The following is a 21,745-nucleotide window of genomic DNA, read 5'->3' on the forward strand; positions in this document are numbered from 1 at the left end:
TCTTGATTTTAAAAAAATTTAATCTCAGGAGATGTAGAAAATGCATTCCATAACATTCAGTATCTATTCATGATACAAAATGAACAGACTATCATTAGAAGGTATAAATATTCAGCAGATGTGATATTTAATGGTGAAACACTGAAAACATTCTTTTTTAATATTGGAAACAAGATAAGACGCCTTTCACCAACAAGATAAGATAATCCTTCTTTGCAGCATTATATAGGAAGTCTTACACAGGAAGAAAAAGAAGAATTCTTAGCATTGGAGAAGAAGAAACTGCTATCACTAGTCATTGAGGATATCTTGTCCCTGTGGAAAAACCAAAAGAATCTACAGATGAAGTATTCGAATGAATAAAAGTGGTTAGCAAGTATACTGCAAACAAAATCAATATACAAAATCAATTGCATTTCTGTACTCTGCTACAACTATTTAGAAAAGGCAATGAGATACCATTTATAATATTATCACAATTATAAAGTACCTAGGAATAACTCTAGCAAGAATAGGCAACAACTATATGGAGAAAATTATAGAACAAAGACACTTAAGAACAACTAAAGGAATGGAGAAATAAATCTTATTTCAATAGAAAATTTCAATCTACAGAAGATGTGATTCTCCCCAAATTGTTTTAGAGGTTTTATGAAGCTAAAATGAATTTCCTTCACCTCCCTCCCCCACATAGAACATGCGAGCTGATTCTTAGCAGCAAATGGAAGAGTGAATTGGGGATTTTTGACCTACTAGATATTAAGACTCGCTATTCTAAAACTCTACCAATTAAGACAGCATGGTACTGAGCAGAAATAAAAATAGATGATTGGAAGAGGTTAGAGAAGCCAGGCGCACAGCCGTACATTTATGGTAAAGAGGAATATATAAATATATATGTATATGTTTTGGGGTCAACCTTTAAGTTCTCTTAGCAAATTATAGTTATACATTGCAGTGTTATCAACTAGTCACCATGCTATACATTAGAACCTCAGAACTTATTCATCTTATAGCTTAAAGTTTGTAGACTTTATTTTTTTAGAGCAGTTTTATGTTCACAACAACATTGAGTGAAAGGTACAGGGATTTCCCACGTACCCCTGTTCCCACATATGTATAGCCTCCACCATTATCAACTACTCAGCAGAGAAGTATATTTGTTACAATTGATGAATCTACATTTACACTTCATTAGCACCCAAAGTCCATAGTTTACATTAGGATTCACGCTTGGTGTTGTATGTTCTCTGGGTTTTGACTAATGACATTATCCACCATTATGGTATCACTTAGTTGGAATCAAAGAGTATGTAGCCTTTCAGATTGGCTTCTTTCACTTAGTAATAAGCATTTAAAGTTCTTGCATATCTTTTCATGGGTTGATGGCTTATTTCTTTTTAGTGCTGAATAATATTCCATTATCTGGATGCACCAGTTTGTTTACCCATTCATCTACCGAAGGGCATCTTGGTGGCTTCCAAGTTTTGGCAATTATGAATAAAGCTGCTATGAAACATCTGTGTCCAGGTTTTTGATGTGGACACAATTTTTCAACTCCTTTGTGTAAATACCAAGGAGTCCGATTGCTGGATCGTATAGTAAGAGTATGTTTAGTTTTGTAAGACACTGCCAAACTCTCTTCCAGAATGGCTGTACTATTTTGCATTCCCACCAGCAATGAATGAGCATTCCTATTACTTCACATTCTTGCAAGTATTTGGGGCTGTCAGTGTTTGGATTTTCATTTTTCTAATAGGTAGGAGCATTGTCTTTAATTGGCGGGGGGGGGGGAATAAAGGAAGTAACTCAGATATTCATTAATATCAATAGAATGATCTTGATTAAGCATGGTCAGTCCCTGAACTAGTGTCCTCCCGGACTGGGGAGTGCAGCGCGGGGCGGGGACTCGCAGAGAGGAGAACAGCGCATCAACCCCAGCGGGAGGCGCGCAGGTCTCGGGATGCGGAAGGCGGGCAGGCGCCGCGCTCCTCTCCGCCCCCACGAGCAAGACGGTCACGTGCAGCGGAGGGGCTGACCTCCGCGGGCGGGCCTGGGAGGGGCGCCGCGCAGGTGGTTCAGGGTCGCCCGAGGCTAGGCGCGAGGCGGGCGCTTGCGCAGCGCGGGGCGGAGTGCGAGCCGGGGCCGGAACCGCCGCGGGTCGGGAAGGGCGGGGAGGAGCCTGGGAGCGCGCCGGCCGCCGCATGGGGAGGGGCGGGGCGGAGCCGCGGCGCGCGCGCCCGTCGGAGGGGGCGGGACAGAGCAGCCATTGGGCGCGCTCAGGTTGGCCGCTGGGAGCGTGGGGCGAGCGTGGACCGCGGCGCGGCGGTGCGATTCTTTTCCCGGCCCTTCTCCCCGCCCCAGGCGAGGGCACCGTGTGGCGGCGGCGGCGGCGGGGCCAGCGAGGCCGGAGGAGGCGGCTGTGCCCGGGCATGGTGGTCTGGGGCAACGCGGAAGGTGAGCGACCCCCGGGCCGGAGGCGGGGGTGGGGGCGGGGTGGGACTGGCCTCGCGTCGCCGGGCGGTGGCCCAAGCGCGGGCGGCCTGAGGCGGGGCGGGGGCGGCGCGCCGGCCCGGTCCCCGCGGCCCTTGGTCTCGCGGCCTGTGCGGCCCGCGAGAAAAAAAAAAAAAAAAAGAACTTAAAAATTGAGAGTTGCATATATAATAAAATGGCATGAAACTATACACAAGCATTGTCCCAAAACCAGTTTGCTGGTTTTGATACTGTAATATAGTTAGGTAAGATGTAACCATTGGAGGAAACTGGATGAAGCATACATAGGACTTCTCTGTACTATTTTTGCAACTTCTTTTTTACCTCTGATTTTTTCAAAATGAAAAAAAAAGTCAACAATTTTAGTGCTGTTTTCTTGTAGATGAAATAGTGTCCCGCCATGAAAGCAATGAATTACTGATAAAAACCGAGGGCTACATCTCAAAAACATCATATTGAATAAAAAAGCAAATAGCATAAAAAGATATAGTATAAAGCTCAGAACATACAACCTAAACAATATGTTATTTAGAGATACAGCTATGAGAAAATTAACAAGAAAAGCAAGTGAATGATAAGACACAAACTTGAAGATAATGTTTATCTCAAAGGACTAACGGAGGGTATGTGACCAAGAAAAGGGATTCAGGGTCCTCAAAGGTGATTGTAATGTTCTTTTCCTTAAATTTTTATTAATCACTATTTTATAACAACTCTGAAGTCTTAAAAATGTATAAACCTGATCTTTAGCATTTAATAATCACCTTTATTGAAAAGAGTAAAATTAAGTGAAAGGTGAATAAAATTCAGCAACATTAAACATGTGTGCTAGAGCATATAATTATAAGAGCATCTAAGAGAAGATTGGGTTCTAGTTTAAATTCTGGTCTGACTAATTTGGGGTTAGTAGGTTTTGGTCAGTGGTTTTTGAAGGGCGGTCCCTGGGCCAGCAGCATTAGTACCACTTAGATATTTGTTAGAAACGTAAATTCTCAGACCTTCCCCCAGACCTACGCTCTTGGGGAAGAGCCCAGCACTCTCTATTTTAACACAAACCCTCCAGGAGGTTCTGATGTGCACAGACTTTTGAGAGTCACCAGGAAGTTCAACTTTCTCACCCATAAAAATAAAAGATAAAACTAGATCAGTGTTTCCCATAGTGTGGTAGATGTAGTACTGATCATGTGCAAGATGTTTTTAAGTGATAGACACATCACCATTTAAAATTTTATTTATTGTAATGTTTGTTCGACTAGTACAGATAGCTTACCAAACCCATAAGTTCACTGATGTTGTGTCATACATTGCTAAGTTAAAAAAAAAAAAAAAAAAAAGGAAAGGAATCAACTTAATGTAAATATAAATACTAAGGCAAAATAGTAAGGTATGTATAGCAGAAAGTAACACAGCATTGTAAATCAACTATACTCCAATAAAAATTTAAAAAGTAAGGTGATATGAGAATATCACAAAATTCCTGGGGTTAGTTCTTAGATATTAAAGTTTCGGTAGTCCTGAAGAGGATCAATCTTGAAAATATTTTCCATTCTAAACTTCTGAGACTTCATGTGCTTGCTTTTCTTACAGATCTGCCTCCTTAATTTTGCTTTTTAAAATTCAAGCTAATACGTTAAAAATTTAGTCCACACAGCTTGTGTTGGGAGAGGAATGGCCTGTTAATGTGCTTTTGTATTGGGGGATACTTATCTGAGATTGAAAATTTAACCATAGTTAATGGAAAGTGTGGATAATTCACATGCGAATCATTAAAATTAAATATATTAAGGAGAAATCTGTTTTGAAAACATGATTTAATTTTAGAAGCACTTTCTTTCACTACGTGTAGTATTTATAGTGGAATAGGCAGATGGTTTTATGTAAGGAAATGAGGTTTGTGGACAGTAAGAAACATATTTTAATAATTAGGGATTTAGACTTTGAAAAGTCTATACAAGTTATAAACAGCTACAACATGACCGGCCCTTTTGTTAAAAAGTAAATTGATTTATTTATTTATTTTTGGCTGCGTTGGGTCTTTGTTGCTGTGTGTGGGCTTTCTCTAGTTGCGTCGAGCGGGGACTACTCTTCCTTGCGGTGCGTGGGCTCTAGGCGCGCGGGCTTCAGTAGTTGTGGCACTTGGGCTCAGTAGTTGTGGCTCGTGGGCTTAGTTGCTCCGCAGCACGTGAGATCTTCCTGGACCAGGGCTCGAACCCGTGTCCCCTGCATTGGCAAGTGGATTCTATAGCACTGCGCCACCAGGAAAGCCCATGACTGGCCTTTTTAACTGGCATTTTAAATAGCTTTTTTGCGATGTAGTTCACATACAGTTCACCCACTTGAAGTGTACAATTCAGAGGTTGTGTATAGCCAGAGAGTTGTGCAGCCATCACGGTGCACAATTCTAGAACATTTCATTACCCCAGAAAGCAACCCTATATCCATTAGCAATTATTCTCCATTCCCTCTACACTCTCAACCCTAGGCAACCACTTATCTACATCTTATTTCTAGGGATTTGCCTATTCTGGGCATTTCATATAAATAGAATTTATATTTCATATAAACATGATGATATGTAGCCTCTTGTGACTGGCTTCCTTAATATAATATTTTCAAGGTTCATCCGTATTGTAGCATGTATCAGTACTTTATTCCTTCTTATTGCTGAATAATATTCTGTTCTATTGATATGATATGTCACTTGATGGACATTTGGGTTGTTTGCACTTCTTGTCTTTTATGAATAATGTTGCATGTATGAACATTCATGTACAAGGGTCTGTGTGAAAGTATGTTTTAATTTCTGTTTTATAGCTCGGAGTGGGATTTCTGGGTCAGATGATGACTGTGTTTAACATTGTAAGGAACTGACTGGATCTAAAATGCATTCTCATTCAAAGCAAAATTACAAGTTTGCTGAAAAACTTAAATACATTTCTGTTCTAATTTATAATAAGGTACCAATTTTGTTTGTCAATGGTTTTATTACAGAATATCTCTCTAAAATGATATTTGGCAAAAATCATCATTAAAATACATGTTTTTGAAAACAGCAGCTTACAAACGGCTGTTCTACATCACAGTTTATCGTCATTTATCAAAATTGTCACATCTTCTGTGACATGGTTCTTTCTCTGCATATTTTATCGCTGCCTGTGTCGTTTAGCATTTAGGGGAAAAAAAATGTCATGGAATCTGCTTCCTGAGCTGATGATTGAATTCAGATTGTTTTGGTTGACTTTTACAAATAAATTACATGTTAAGAAACTGATGGTAGTTTTTTTTCTAAAATTCTCGTTTCAGCAATAATAAAAAACATACTTCTAAAATAAAAACATAACATTTTGTAGTCTAGCTGCATCTGACACTTGATATTTTGCTGTGTTGCCCTATTAATATTTTGAAGTTATAAGGAGAGATACTTTTTTGTGTAATGAGAATTTATGTTCAGTAAATTGTTGATATTTGACTTTGTCTTACTTTCTTCTAATGCTTTCCTAAAGGCTTATGTACTAAATTACCTACCTTTAGATTTCTTTTTAGGAAAGGTGTTCAAGATATTTCTTTTTCATACCTACTTGTGAAATGAGGTTTTTAGCACTTCCTTGTTATGAAGGAATATTTCTGAAAAAAATAAGATAAACAACTAAAGGCAGTGAATAACTGAAGTAATAGAGAAGTGGTAGTATAGAAAAAAGATGCTCCTCAGGGAAGAGAAAGAAAAAATACCAGTTGGACTTGAATGGATAAGATTTATTTAAAGCCTTTCATTGCTGCATGAAGGATAAACAAAAAGAGTAGTAAGGCAGCATGAGGCATTCAGTGTCCTTGTAAAGAAGACAAGAAATATCCTTAATCTCTGAATCTATAACTATATGATTCTACACATAGATCAGCTAAAATCATCCTTTGTTTTATTTCTAGTAGGGATAAGCTGTTGTATGCACAATATTGTAATGGATGTTTGTAGTGAAGACTTGAAGCATTTGGATCATTTGGGAAGTAGACTCAGACAGGGTTTAGTGTGTAGAATACTTGTAAGCATGTGCCCTTGGGAACAACATAGTGGGAGGGAGGCAGAGGCGTCAGGATTGGGCAGAAGCTTACGTCAAAGTGTCTCCTTGGCCAGCCTTCCAAGAGAGGTTTGTTGATAGCTTGGATGTGGGGTATGACAGAAAGAGGTGTCAGGATGATTTCAAGGATTTCAGCCTAACTAACTAGAAGGACGAAGTTGTCATCAACTTCATCCTTTGAAAGGAGGTTTGGTGGAGAAGATCTGGAGTTAGTTGGGCCTGTTAAACGTTCGAGATCTGTAAAACATCTATTGGCAGAGGATGAGTTGGTGAGTCCATATGTGAAACTGGAGCCCAGGAAAGAGGTCTGCAGTATACATAAACATGGGGGTGGTCAGCATAGGATAGATGCTAGTTAGACCAGGAGACTAGCTGAGACCACCAAGTGAGCATGTGTAGACTGACTTGAGGATGAGACAGGGCTGAGTCCTGGGACACTTCAGCGCTTAGAAATTGGGGCAAATAGGGGAAACCAGCAGAGGAGACTGGGATGGAGCCCCAGGACCCAGCACACTGCTTAACAGCAGTGGGTAGTAGATGTTTATTTAGTGGATAAATGTCCAAAGGGGAGGGAAAATAACATGGGACAGTGATGAATTTTATTTCTCCAGGTAGAATAAATTAAAAGGTGAAAAATAGGATCAACTGTTATCTATCTCCTCGGTGAATGGGTGGGGAGTGAGTCATGGAAATTAGAATAAAAATAGATGTGTTCTTTTCTATAAAAATAGATGTGTATACCTATAAAATAGGAACCGTTCCTTTTAATAAACTGAAGTATTTTTAATGCAGTTACTTTCTTTTAATCTTTATGGTACCTATTGTGCTTGTGTGGCTAATTCTTCGAGCAACTGTATAAAAATGTCCCTTGTGTATAGAGATGAATCCAGTTCTTCAGATTGATTATTTCTATTGTTTGTGAATATGCTTTAAAGTAGCACATTAAGTAGTTGAAACTCATTTGAGAAATTATCCTATATTTGTATCTCTCTTCTTGGTACTAAATGACAGAAGAATTTCATTTATATATTTGCTTCCATATATTTGATAATTTACAGTAGAATTTTCAGTGTTCTTCATGGTTAAAATTGGTACTAAAGGTGATTTGGAAATTGTGTTGAGCATGTATCTTGCTAAACTATAGAAGACAGACATTTTCTTCAAGGATTTTATATTCTAGGTGAAAAAGTTAAAACATTTATGGAAAGGTACATAAACAATTTTCTTGGGAAAATATACAGTTATGTCATTGAAACTCTGAGTCCTGTCTTCCACTGAGCGGGACATTTATTAAAGAATAGACTGAAAGTAGAAATATCTGTAAGCTTGAATTTTGACAGAATGAAAGAAGAATACAAAAATCAAGCTCACAAACTCAGCTGCCTTGATGTGGATGAAGCTTCTGTGAACAGACAGCTACTGTCCTTGAATAATAGTTCACATATCTTTTAAAGTGAATTAAGCTTTGGTTGCATTGGACCTGACCTGTCGGTGAGAAGGAGATGGCTGAGTCCAGGGAGGCGTGTGAGCTTTCTCAAGACAGACTAGAGTCGCTGGTGACTGAGACAAGTAGTGAAACGTTATTTCAAGGGTTGAAATGTGAATAGGAACCAGTGATTTAACAATGCTCATCTCTAACTTTAAGCCTTTTCTTGAGCCAGAAACCTTGGTTTTTTATGAGAGTTTGAGATTCCCTGAAGATACAACCTAGGTTGGACAGTTACCCAGCTCTATTATATATTTAAGCTCAGGAAAGTTATGTGAACTGTGTTACTGCTTCTTGTTTTTGTGAATTTTTGGTCCAGGCTTTCAGAAAGACCTGAGCTGAACTCTAGGACAAAGCTTGTGGTGACCACCATTGCTGTTTCAAGCCACTGTCCTCTGTGTTTCTTTCTGTCATTCAGGAATTTTGTTGTCATAGCTCCTCTATTACTGACGTGTGTGTGTGTGTGTGTGTGTGTGTGTGTGTGTGTGTGTGTGTGTAGGGGGGTGTCCTTCATTTGTAAATTCTGTAATCTTTGGACCTTGGATGGAGATGGTAAATACAGAAGTCTTAGAATAGAATTGGTCCCAAACTATTTTGAGAGAAAACACAAAGCATATTAAAACTTACCTTTTCAATTAAAGCATAGGGAAACCATTCACAAAAAGGGTGCAGAAGTTGATGCTGTTGTTTATTGTGTTATCTGCTGGTTATAGACCTTCATTTTACGGTTATTTCTCTGAAATGCAGTAAAAAAAAAAAACCCCAAAAACAAAAAACAATGCCTAGCACCATAGCAGCCCCTATGAAATGAGGCATATGCTGTTTCTAAGACTCACAGCATGTTTTTCTGATACTGTGTTTGCCCATAAACATGTTGATGGTAGGTGCTGTCTGAGGCAGGGGCGGTTTTCCTATGGAAATCCTCTCTTGAACATACTGGTTTCTGATTCCCCTTGAGGAAGAATGAAGCTCCTTTTTGCTTCCTTAGCAAATTTGATACTTCAGGTATTAATAACATAGCCAGTGGTTGATATGTATCTTGATGACTTACAGGTCATCATGATGGCTGCTCTGTCATAAGTTGCTGTGGTTTCAGAGCACGTTAGAACTCTACCCAGCGTTTTGAGGTGGGACGGAGCTGAGGTGTAATGAAAGAGAAATTCCCTGCACAGCAGTGGTGATGCCTTAACGATAAAATCATCTTGCTCGGTCTCAAAATCACTGGGTCTGCCAGCAACAGCATTAGATGTGAAGTCTGACCTGGGCTTCCATTTTGATTTTGCCATTAAAAGCGTTATGACTTTGCCCTCAGCACTTCTGCGAGTCTAGAGGAATGTTAATTACTAAATGAAAACAAATTTATGAGATCCTTTTGATGGAGTAGAGTGTAATATCTGCTGAGTGCCCCAATATACATTCAGCCCTCTAGAGGAGAAGACTTATAAGTGGTAAAGAGTAGGCTGCTTTTGGAGAAGGAAGCGTGAGGTGAGATGGCAAATTTGGGAATACGTTTTCTAAGGAAGGCCTTGGAGGAGGCCATCATTCTGTAAACCTGAACTTGAGATACAGCAGTGTCCGTTTTGGGGATAGGAGGTCTCTGGGGCATTTATGATTGGGAGTGTGTGGAAATACTGATTCAGAGCCACGAGACCCTGTGACATTGGCTGCATCTAACCGAGGTCTTTCTCATTTAGGGCCCCAGACTAGGGAAGCTACAGTTATCTTCTGAAAGATAGTAAAAAAGATGATCTTGCTGCTCTTAAAGTGAAAGAATCCAAATTTTGGTGAAGAAATGTTTTAGGGACAGGATTGCCCCCATGTTTTTATTTTTTATTTATTTATTATTTTTTTTTAAACAATTTTTTTTTCCAATGGGAATTATTTATTTATTTATTTATGGCTGTGTTGGGTTTTCGTTTACTGTGCGAGGGCTTTCTCTAGTTGCGGCAAGTGGGGGCCACTCCTCATCGCAGTGCGCGGGCCTCTCACTACGCGGCCTCTCCCGTTGCGGAGCACAGGCTCCAGACGTGCAGGCTCAGCAACTGTGGCTCACAGGCGGGCCTAGTCGCTCCGCGGCACGTGGGATCCTCCCAGACCAGGGCTCGAACCCGTGTCCCCTGCACCGGCAGGCAGACTCTCAACCACTGCGGCACCAGGGAAGCCCCATGCCCCCATGTTTTTAATATCACTCTTGACTGATTGTTTATTTCGCTTCTTATTTGGCGAAAAGGATATGGAAGTTCAGGTTGGGAAAATTACTTGGAAGAGTTTCTTAAGAATAACCTCATTAGATAGTTTGTGTGTAGATGTGAGAATAAAGTTTTCTTAGAAACAAATGATTTTTTTTATAGTTCAAATATTTTATTTTCCTTAAAGATAGGAGTAGATTTTATAGTTGGAGACTCTTGCTATTATTTAAGCAATAACCAATAAATGTGAGTAAGTAGCAATTATTTAGGAAGAATGATATAATGATGAACTATTGGAAAATATAAAAACTATAGATAGCATTGTGGAATTGGAAGGGACTTATCACCTGATTTTATAGACAGTTTATCTCATTATTCAGCCTCCTCACTGTAAAATGGTAAAAATATTAGTTGATCCAGAGTTATTTTAAGGAATAAAAGAGAATTTATTCATTCAACAATTATTTATTAAGTGCTTACTATGTGCTGAGGCACATGCAGGTTCAGAGGATGTGTCTGTGTATTAGAAAGAAGAAAATCCTGGCCTTCATGGATTTTACTGACTAAGAGGCAAGAGGCTTTACCCAGTGATGACAAACGTGATGAGGGCTTCCAGTGTGCTCCCTGCAGTGGTGTTTTAGACTGAACACAGTGCCTGATAGTTGTGGTAGAAGAAGACTAGCACCAATGTGTCTTGGATGCAAAGTACACCCATTATCTCATTTAAATCTAACACCAGTTCTATAAACTAGGTCTAGTTTCCCCCCTTTTACAGCTGAGCAATGTTGTGTTCTTTTAGGTCTGTGATCAAATCATGGTTATTAAATAAATTAATGAGTAAACTTGGACCTAAAGTGTGGTCCAAGGTCTTCAGCCAGATAGTGGCAGAGCTGGCACTAGAACTGGTTTTGACTCAAGCTCAGGGCTCCTTTCATTGTACCACATTGCCCCTCAGAGCGTGCATGGGCAAATAATCGTTATGTACCATGGTAGATAGGAAGAGTGCACAGTTTCAGAGATCCCATACTTGCCAATATGAAAATCATTTCACACAGTACAAATAATAACAGTGAAATCAGGGCTGCTGGCATCCTCAGTTTTAATTCCCATCGCTAGTTCTATTCAGTTATCCAGTGAGATGGACTTTGAGCTGTGGATTTAGTGTATTAAGTAATAGGATCCAACTCGAAGTTTTCTCTGGCAAGCTATTGGCTGTGAAGTAAATTCAAGGCTATTCATCCAAAACGTAAGGTGTCCTGAAGTAGATGTATATGTCATCTTGTCTAATGGGTGGGTTGTGTGAGAGATTTTTCTTTCCAAATTGAGTCATTGGAGACCATTGCTCCTATTACTGCCTTTGAAGTCCTGCAGCTGGTGAACCTTTGGTAGTTGAGATTTCTTTCTCAAAAACCAAAAACCAAAAACATGTATTATAAGTATTTGTAGTCTAGTCGTGTGTGGGTTACGTGTCTTAATTAGTAAAGTTCTAGTGAATGTCTTGGGATTTTATAAAAACTTCAGTAATAACAACTAAAAATGAACATTTCTGATCCTTTCTCGTGACCCCATAATCAAATCCAAGTCAGTTTCTACTCTCTGCCTGCTATCCTCCAACTCTGAACCATCTTGAAAATACTTGTTTTTTCTAAACATTGTTAGTTTAGGGAGTTACTTGGAGTGAGAGAGTCTCTTTCCTTTGGCTTCCTTTGGGTCAGCAAAGCAGAGGAGTTAGTTTTGGAGGGTTCTCCTTCTATGCATCATCAATTTTAGTCCTTGGCAACGTCTCTAGTCCCAAAGAAATGATGTGGGACTCCCCACGTCTTCCAGGATTTTTAGAAGGCATGTGATGTATTAACAGTACCTGTGTCTCTTCTGTAATTCATTTGGGCTCTGCAAAATGCCAAAGTGTATCTAATAGAGCAGTACAAGACATGTGCCTATTTTCTTAAAAGTCAACCTTAATTTCGTGTCACTCCAGTCTGCCGCTGGTCTACCCAATAATTAGGATTTTAAGGCTTATGAGTAGTTAGGGGCGCTCCTAGTCCAGAAAGGAGATGCAACTGAAAATATGACATATATTGGCACTACCACTGCAGTGCTTTGGGTTTAAATATTCATCAGACAAAACTAAACTCTATGAAATGAATGCCAGGATAGACCAGTCTCATCCTGATTTCCTGTCTGGAGTCTATTGCTATAAAAGGTGTATATGTTTATAATTCCTATATATAGGAATATTCCTGCTATAATTCCATATATAATTCCTAATTATAATTCCTAATAGTCCCTTGCTTCTGTAGAGCAGTGTTTCTTTCCCAAGCACTTAAATATGTTTGATTGTACCCTTGCACCTGTCTTTTAAGGCAGACACACTCAAGTTGACACACAGTTTTTCTCATGACAGGGACCAGTTGTGATTTATGGCCATTTACAGGATGTCAGTGATGTGGAGAGGGTACATTTTGAGCGAACAAGGCTATATATGTATATCCTTTCACTTGGCAATAAAGAACATGGTAAAAAGCTGTTTTCTTCTCAGTGAAGAGCCCTTAGGCTAACTTCCTATAATGTTCACCTAATGTGTTACTATGTTCAAGTCACCGTAACAAATATTTCTTGAGTGCTTGCCTCCTGCAAGGTATTCCACTGGCTGAAGTGAAAGTTTCTGTGAGAAGCCTGATGTATAGAATTTGGAAGTAAAAAAATGCGGTGTTAGTGTGGGTCTTTACTGCTTTAGTTGAAAAGAAAGTGTTATGAGGTAACCTGTCTTTTCCTTTATGAATTTGGCTTGTTTAGTAAGAAACATATTAACCAAAGATGAAAGGTAGATTCAGAAACATTTATTCACTTTTAATATGAGTATAAACTTTCATTTTCACCAGAAATTCCTGAACACCTTGATTATAATAAAGTACAACCCTGATTTTGGCGTTTAGGGCCAAGGATAAAAGATTCGTAGACTTACTGAAGAGTAGATTCTATGAAAGCACAGACTCCTGATAAACGCTGAGTGCGCTGTAGTCCTCTAGATCAGCGGTCCCTAACCTTTTTGGCACCAGGGACCAGTTTCGTGGAAGACAGTTTTTCCACGGACGGGGGGTTGGGGGTATGGTTCAGGTGGTAATGTGAGTGATGGGAAGCGGCAGATGAAGCTTCGCTCGCTCCCCGCCACTCACCTCTTGCTGTGCGGCCAGGTTCCTGGGGGGTTGGGGACCCCTGCTCTACATAACTGTCCTAAAAGTGGAAGAACCAGTCTTTTTGTTGGTGAGGACCCAGTGGCCTCCATCCTTGTAACTACTGTGATATAACCTGTAGTGTGTGATTGATAAATAATTTAATACTGTTGACAGGGGTATTTGTTGCTTATTTTGTCCATTTGCAAGCAGTTCTTTCTTCCTCATGATACTCCTTGCATTAATAGTTGAGCGAAATGACATGATGAGTCAATAAGACTGCTTTCCCTGTGACCAGAGTTGTCAGGACAAGTCAAGGTCTAATCAGACATTTTCATTTCATTAAGCTGGACTTTTGCCAGAGCCTTTTGGAAGCCAGCATAACACTTGTTCTTGCAGGTCATTGGCCCAGACACAGTCACATGATTACACCTCCATGCGAGAATGTCTGGGAAATGTTGTTTTATAGTCTTGTTTCGGAATAAAAATCAGGCTTCTGACGTTAAGAAAAAGGCTACTGCTGAGCTACCCCAATTCTTTTCCCTACCTCCGATTTCTTCCTGATACTTAGATGGAAGATCTGGCTGTATTCCTTTTCTTGAACTCTGTGTGGCATACTTGGGTACTTCATGTCCTAGTCTTTCAACCTGAGAGGAGGATCCTTCAAGTTTTTGCAGCTTTCAGCTCCATGAGCTCAGTAGGAGTATCCTTGAAGCAAAATAAGAACGGGGTGTTGCATGCTCTTTTTTTTTTTTTTTTTTTTAATTTCAGATTTTAATGATCAATTTTAGTTATCTATGCAAAGTGATTCATGCAGATCATAAAATTCTTAGAGGAAAAGGAACCCTGGGACAGAAGACATGGGTCCACTGAGGGCGGTAGTCGTGGTTTGCAAATAAAAATTGTGACTGCAGCCAGAAGAAGGAACAGTGGGTGCTGAGAAAGGAAATGACAGATAACCATTCCTAGAGGCTTTATTTGGCTTTTTAGAAATAAGTAAACGAAAAGTTCCCTCTAGTTTGCTGCTTTGAGTCTTCCCTTTGAACACATCATCTAGGCAGAGTTGACATAGATGGTTCTTTTAATTTAAAATCTCTGTAGTCTTCAAACAAGGAGGCCCCATGCAGGCAGTCTCATAGATGGTTGTACATGAATTACCCATCTGTCTTCAAAAAAGGGAGTTTCTGATTTCCTTCTAAGAAAAGGATTTGCAGGATGTGGTGGGAATGAGGTGAGTGAGGCCTTCAACTTCCATGCAGTTGCAGACATTTTGGAGGCAACTTGAACTCTTTGGATCATACTTTAATCCCTGATACCTAAGGATGGCGATCCTAAGTTCAGCATCTGGGTGGTATTCATGAAAGACTTCTGGTTGAATAAGTTAGGAAGGATGCTCATATGAATATGCCCCATCACCTTATTATATGCCCCAGTTTCTGGGCAGCCTGCAGTACCGAGTTCTGACCTGGGATTAGGATGCCTTGTGTGGAGCTAGTGCCACTGCAGCTCTGAAGTCTCATCCAAGATGGTTATTTTCCATGTGCTTCTGAGTAGCTGTTTCTTTGGCTTTCTAGTAGCATGGATACTCAGCATAATCACAGACTCCTAGATATGGAAGTATCTGAATGATAATGTAGTCTAATTTCGAAAGAAATGAGATGAAAGAGGCCAAGTGACTTGCTTCAAGGTATCTGGTAGAAAAACTGGTGTTAGAACCTTGGTTCCGTGTTGTCAGTCCAGTGCTGTCTTGCAGTGCACTGAATTTCTCAGAGAAAATGAGACTAAATGCGGTGTTTTTCTGTGTCCTCCTTTGCTCTTGGTACTTAACAGACCTGGAATCTACTCATGTATGTGTCAGGTTTTAGATCGGCAATAGGCTCACTGATTATGGAAATAATTGGGGAGATGTGGTATGTGTGAAAGTTTCAGGTAAGCGAGGCAAGGGGTTGTTGTGGTGGATTGGGAGATGTTTGCCAGTTCAACTCACATTTCTGCAGTGCGTGATGGGACTTGGGGCTCTTCTTTCTGTAGCTTATTAACAGATAAGCTGTTTCGCTGCTGGAGCTGCTGAATCTACAATAGCCTGAATCAGCAAGAAGGAGGTGTGATTAGTCACGTGGACTTAGGCCTTTCCCATTGCCAAGGCTTGATATATTCACATCTTCCACTTTTTTTTTTTCCCTTCCGGTTTTACTGAGATATAATTGACATACAGCACTGTAAAAGTTTAAGGTATATAGCGTAGTGCTTTGACTTGCATACATCATGAAATGATTATCACAGTAAGTTTAGTGACCATTCATCATCTCATATAGGTACAAAATTAAAGTAGAAAAAAAGTGTTTTTTTTCACATCTTCTGTTTTTTCCTCTTTGTAGAGGCTCATCACATGGAATGATAGCATGTTTAGTCTTCTGTGTTACACTTGGTTTAGTCCACGTAATTACATGTAATGTAAAATTACATACAGTGCAAATCAGTCAAGAGGCTATCTTTCCTTCCTCCATCTCTGAGACATGGGTGACCACAGGAGGCCCCTCTGTTGACATTTCTTGCTCTTGTCGTGGCCCTGTTGCCAATCAGTCTAAAAAAATATTTTTCTGTGAATTTCTTGTGAAGTTATTTACATGAAAAGTTTTCTAAACGTATGTAATTCAAACTTGATTCTTTGTTTAATGCCAGTGCAATTTTTATGGACTAGAAAAACAATTATATGAATTCTAGATTTTCCCGGGAAATCTATAACATGCAGATCTGAAGTTCATATGGGACCTCTGTCTCCTCGTGAGCCCTAGGTAAGGTACAGTGAGGATGGAGAGGTGGATAAAGGAAGGAGTGAGTGATGCTTCATTGGGGAAGGTGAGCAAGGTGGCCAGATAGGTTTGTTTCATGACAAAGAGTGTGATTTAAGCACTTACTTTCTTTTGAAAACATCTCTTTTCACCATCTCCCTATCCTGATATCACAGGAAGAAGGAAAAAACCAAACAAACCTGTTGCCTCATTTCCTAAAGCAGTGATTCTCAAACTTTAATGAACATGCAAGTCACCTTGCCTTTTAGAAGACTGCCGACTCTGATTTAATAGTGGTGGGGCAGTGGTTCTCAAAGTGTGTTCCTCAGAGCAGCAGCTCTGGTTCCGCCAGCCGTGTTAGAACTATAAATTCATGGACCTCGCCTGACCTGCTGAATTAAAATCTCAGAGGATCGGCCTCAGAAGCTGTTTCTACACATTCACCAGGTGATTCTTGTGTACCTTGAACATTTGAGAATCACTGCCAGTGAAGCTATTCTCTTGGGATTTTCCCAGGCCTCTGGTATTTGCTACTCTGTGATTGGGCCTTGGTATTATTCCCTTGCTATTTAGCAATTGAAACTTTTGGGCAGAGATTTTACTTGAGGCTCCTGACTGGATGTTAGTGTCCAGCAAGTCAACTGGCTCTATTGAAGTATGTTTCTTAGTCCTTCACCACTCTCTCTGTTATAAGCCTGATACTTTGTAAAGCAAAGATGCCATTTCATGGAATCATGAACATCAGTACCATGGCTAGACACCATACATAACATGGCGATTGGGTAATACCTTAAAAGGTAGACTGAAAAAGAAACCGACGAGATAAAACACCCCAGAAGAAAACGCTCTTGTAGATTTTCAGGGGTTTTACATCTGAATATCAACTGAGTCCCAATTCACAGATAGTTTCAATCATATTAATAGCCAGTGGGCGTTGTTACCTAGGTTCTATGCCTGCTTGGTTCAGATGAGTGCAAACATGCTTAGCAGTGCCTTTACCAGTGTTGCCATTACTGGTGAAGGAAGACTATTTTATAATAGGGATTGGATTCTCTCAGAAGTCAGTTTTCTTAAGGTATTTGCAAAGGATGAATGTTACCTCCTACAGTGTTTCAAGAGCTCTAACTTTACCTTTCTGAAAGTTTTATTGATTTCTTCCAAAGGCTATAGCTGGAGAAATACGCACTGTATGTTTGTCAGATCGGTTACAGGGTCTCCAATATAGGTGGGCTGAGGCTGTGTTTGTGCTTTTCCTCTGGGAGGTTTTTCATCTTAGAGAAAGGATCCATGTGTTTTGAGAATCTCTATAAAGCAATGAGAGGAGTTCAAAATGTATTAGAGTATTCGACAAGTGCTCCAAAGAGGGCTATTTGGGCACAAGGTCTAGATGCTAATGTATTATGTTCTTTGAAAACAGCTTAAATGTAAGTACATATAAGAACCCTAGTTAAGATTTAAGGGTAATGCTGTAAGATCTCTCCTAAAGGATTCACAAAAAGTGCTGCAATTTTGTAACCTTTCCAGAAGCAATACAGTGTATGTTCACCCCTCATTTGCAACTTGAAGAAATTTATCCAGTTTATGCGGAAAATTGAAAAGAAGCAGATGCTTATTCCTAAGCTAGAGTTTTGAAGGCCAACAATTAAAATAAACATGTCTCTGCCAAAACTTGAACTAAATTAAAAAATTTAGCATATAAATTAAAGCTTACCTAAAACTAAATTTATCAAGGAAATACATTTGTTTTGCATTACGGGTTTCAATGATTGTGAAAAGGCTTCATTTTTATGGAACACTGAAGATTTTTCAAAGTTTCCAACAATTTATTAGACAATTGCACCACTGAAAATGAGTTACGAGTGTCTGGCTTAAATGTATGAACTATTAGCACATCGTTGATGAGCTTAGAGAGAGATGTTAAAGCAGCCGTTATCCTCCTGCAGGTTCATGTTCCTATTCCCAGGGGACTGTAAGAAACTGGTTTGTAGCCTGAAAACAGATAAAGCCATGGGCTGAGGATATACGTAGCATCTCTTCTCTCCTATTCGTTTGTTCTTTCTCTTGGGAATCTGAATTTTGGGACATTGCTGATGAGTTGCTGTCAGGCATGGGTACTCTTAGTTTATTGCCATAGAAGAAGAGAGAGATTACTTCCTTGTTTGCAGTACCTGTCTGCTCTAGTCCTGTCTGTACAGTGTTTCCTGATTAATATTTCCTAAACACCTACCTCATAACTTTTTTTCATTTACTCAATATTTATTTAGTTCTTGTTTTCCCAGCTTTCTTGAGGTATAATTGACAAATAAAATTGTATATATTTAAAGTGTACAAACTGATTTGATACACCTAGACATTGGGAAATACTGGTCCTGATGAAGTTAATTAACATTTTCATCACCTCACATAGTTCCCCTCTACCCCCATACCCTTGTTTTTTGTTTGGTTTTTTTTTTTTTGGTGGTGAGAATGCTTAAAGTCTGTTTCAGCAAATTTCAAGTATACAAGACAGTATTATTAACTACTGTAACCATGTTGTACATTGGATCCTCAGAACTTATTCATATTCTTCTTAAAAGTGAAAGTTTGTACGTTTGACCAACGTTTTCCTGTTTCCCTCATCTCCCAGACCCTGGCAAGGACCCTTCTATTCTGTTTCTATTAGTTCATTTTTTTTTTTTTTTTTAAGATTGCACATGTAAGTGATACCACGTAGCATTTGTCTTTCTCAGTCTGACTTTTTCCATTTAACATAATGCCCTCCGAGTTCATTCATGTTGTCACATATGACAGGATTTCCTTCTTTTTTTTTTTTTTTCCTTTTTTTTTCCTTCTTTTTTATAGCTAAATAATATTCCATTGAATATATATACCACATATTCTTTCTTCATTCATTGATGGACACAGGTTTCCTTATCTTGGCTATTGTCATAATACTGCAGTGAACATGGGAATGCAGATATCTCTTTGGGATACTGATTTCATTTCCTTTGGATATGTATCCAGAAGTGGGATTGCCGGATCATTCGGTAGTTCTATGTTTAACTTTTTGAGTCACCGCCATACTGTTTTCCATAGTGACTGCACCAATTCACATTCTCACCAACAGTGTACAAGGGTTCCCTTTATTCATATCCTCACCAAGATTTGTCATCTCTTGTCTTTTTTCATAATAAACATTATAATAGGTAGTGAGGTCATATCTCATTGTGGTTTTGATTTGCATTTCCCTGATGATTAGTGATGTTGAGCACCTTTTCATATATCCATTGGTCATTTGTATGTCTTCTTTGGGGAACTGTCTATTCAGGTCCTCTGCCCACTGTTTAATTGGATTTTTTTTTTTTTTTTTTTTTTTTGCTATTGAGGCATATGAGTTCTTTGCATGCTTTGGATATTAATCCCTCATCTGATAGGTAGTTTGCAAATGTTTTCTCACATTCTATAGGTTGCCTTTTCATTTTGTTGGTTGTTTCCTTTGCTGTGCAGAAACTTTTTAGTTTGATGTAGTTCTACTTGTTTATTTTTACTTTTATTGCTTGTGCTTTTGGTGTCAAATCCAGAAAGATATGGCGAAGACCTATGTCAAATAGCTTACCACCTATGTTTTCTTCTAGAAGTTTTATGGTTTCAGGTCTTACATTTAAGTCCTTAATCCATTTCAAGTTAATTTTTGTCTATGGTATTCTTTCACATGTGGGTATCAATTTTCCTAACACCAGTTATTGAATAGACTATCCTTTCCCCATTTTGTGTTTTGGGCACCGTGGTCAAAGGTTAGTTGACTGCATATGCATCCCACATAACTATTTTCCTGAAAACTTTCATTTACTCCTGTTTGCTGTGCCAGGATTCATGGCCCTCAGTTTACTGTTCTATTTTCATTGATCCCTAATCATCACTCTGCTTCAGTCAGTCCAGTGATTTTCCTTCTTCCACCTCATCTCAGGTTCATGCAAAGTAGCTTCTTGGGCAAAGTTGCCTTTTCTTTCTAAACAGGTCCAGTCAGATCATCACATATGACTGCTTGTACATATAGAGGAAGGCAGACTATCAGGAGAAAACTATTTTAGGATTCTATGTTATAAACATTTTAACTAAAAAACTTTTAAATTTAACGAGTTCATGCTTCTTAAAAAGAAAATGCTGAACACAATTTAATCCTTTCTAGATAAATTAGAGTGACATTATACACAGTAAAAATAAGTTGCATTGTAGTGATTTCTACTAGACAGGTAAGGTATTAAGGACTAGTTGTCCCTGTATTAAATGAACCTGGGCTGTGTCTTTCTCATTGTTTTGTACTCTCTAATTTTTAATGTTTTTTTTCTTTTGTTTTTTCTCTGTTGCTGTCAGTATCCTTACTGCTGAATCTGTCTCTAAGTAGAAGTACTTTTCGTTTCTGATATAATTTTTTTAAATTTATTTTATTTATTTAATTTTGGCCGTGTTGGGTCTTGGTTGTTGTGTCGTGTTGATGCTGTGGCTTCCCCTCCTCTCCCTGTCTTTGGGGAGCGACCCTTTTGTTATTCCTTTACGTAACATTTCTGGCATTTCAGGCGGGAGCAGATATAAGTGTTTATGCTCATTCCCCATATTTACCTGAAGGTTCTCCTCTTTTGCTGGGCTGGTTGCACCGGCCTTTGGTGGCTACTGCATTGTCCACACCTCAGGCTGCCCTCCTGGAGACTGTGCGCAGGGATGTAGGGATGCAGGGCTACTAGCTGTGGCAGGAACGAGGCGACGTTTAAGCACGGGCCCTGGTCTGAGCTACAGCTGTTGAGCATTTGCTGTAACGCGTATTAGCTGTGTGTCCTTGGACAAGTCACAACCTCTCTGTGTTTCACCTGTGAAATGGGGGTTATAACAACACTTACCTGAAAGGTCAGCTAGATAGTGCCTGCAAAACACTTTGCTGCTTCCAGCACAGAGTAAGGGCTCAATAAATTGGAGCAATCGTTATTATTATTAATATAATTAACATACTATCGTATTTCTCAGAGATAAGAACATCTCTGTATTATCATCATTACATCTGAGACTAGACCAGATAAAAACAAGACCCAATTATAATAATTTCTACCATGGGTCTTCTACCAAGACCCATGGTAGAAATTAGAGAAAAGTCCAAATGATTTCCACCAAGTTATGTATTAAATCGTTTATTTATAATTATATTATTATTTATCATTTTATTATGTTATTTTATTCTTTGCTATTTATTTCTGTATCTAGTTATTTATGAAGCACCTGCTACGTAGCTGGTGCTATATACCGTAAGCCCCATGGGAACCAGGCCACAGAAGTGTGAAAGTGCAGACTCTGTCTTTAGGGAGCTTACATTTCAGCCAGAGAGAATAGTTAAAGAACAGCTAAATACTGAGTCATTAATTACTGGCTGAAGTGAAACAGGGATGAGCAAGGAGATGGTATGGGGGTTAGATGAGGGGAAACGTGGCTTGGGGGAAGATGTGGAATTGGTCTGGGCTTGGAGCATGAGGCAGGGCCAGATGCACCAAAGGAAGGACAGGGTCAGAAGCAA

At 39.3% G+C, this 21,745-nt stretch overlaps 1 protein-coding gene across 1 annotated transcript in view; it reads left to right on the plus strand.

Annotated features, from left to right (window-relative positions):
* Positions 1-1,849: 1,849 nt before the first annotated feature.
* The window catches only part of LOC130706885 (homeobox protein cut-like 1), a gene marked incomplete at its 5' end in the record, with an annotated part of 44,363 nt that continues 24,467 nt past the window's right edge, over positions 1,850-21,745 (plus strand). The window contains one exon of the mRNA XM_057539572.1: positions 1,850-2,457. Coding sequence (XP_057395555.1) covers positions 1,850-2,457 — 608 coding nt within the window. The remainder of the gene's footprint in view (positions 2,458-21,745) is intronic.

The sequence above is a fragment of the Balaenoptera acutorostrata genome, unplaced genomic scaffold, assembly GCF_949987535.1.
Source record: "Balaenoptera acutorostrata unplaced genomic scaffold, mBalAcu1.1 scaffold_1280, whole genome shotgun sequence".
In the NCBI taxonomy this organism is placed as follows: Eukaryota; Metazoa; Chordata; class Mammalia; order Artiodactyla; family Balaenopteridae; genus Balaenoptera; species Balaenoptera acutorostrata.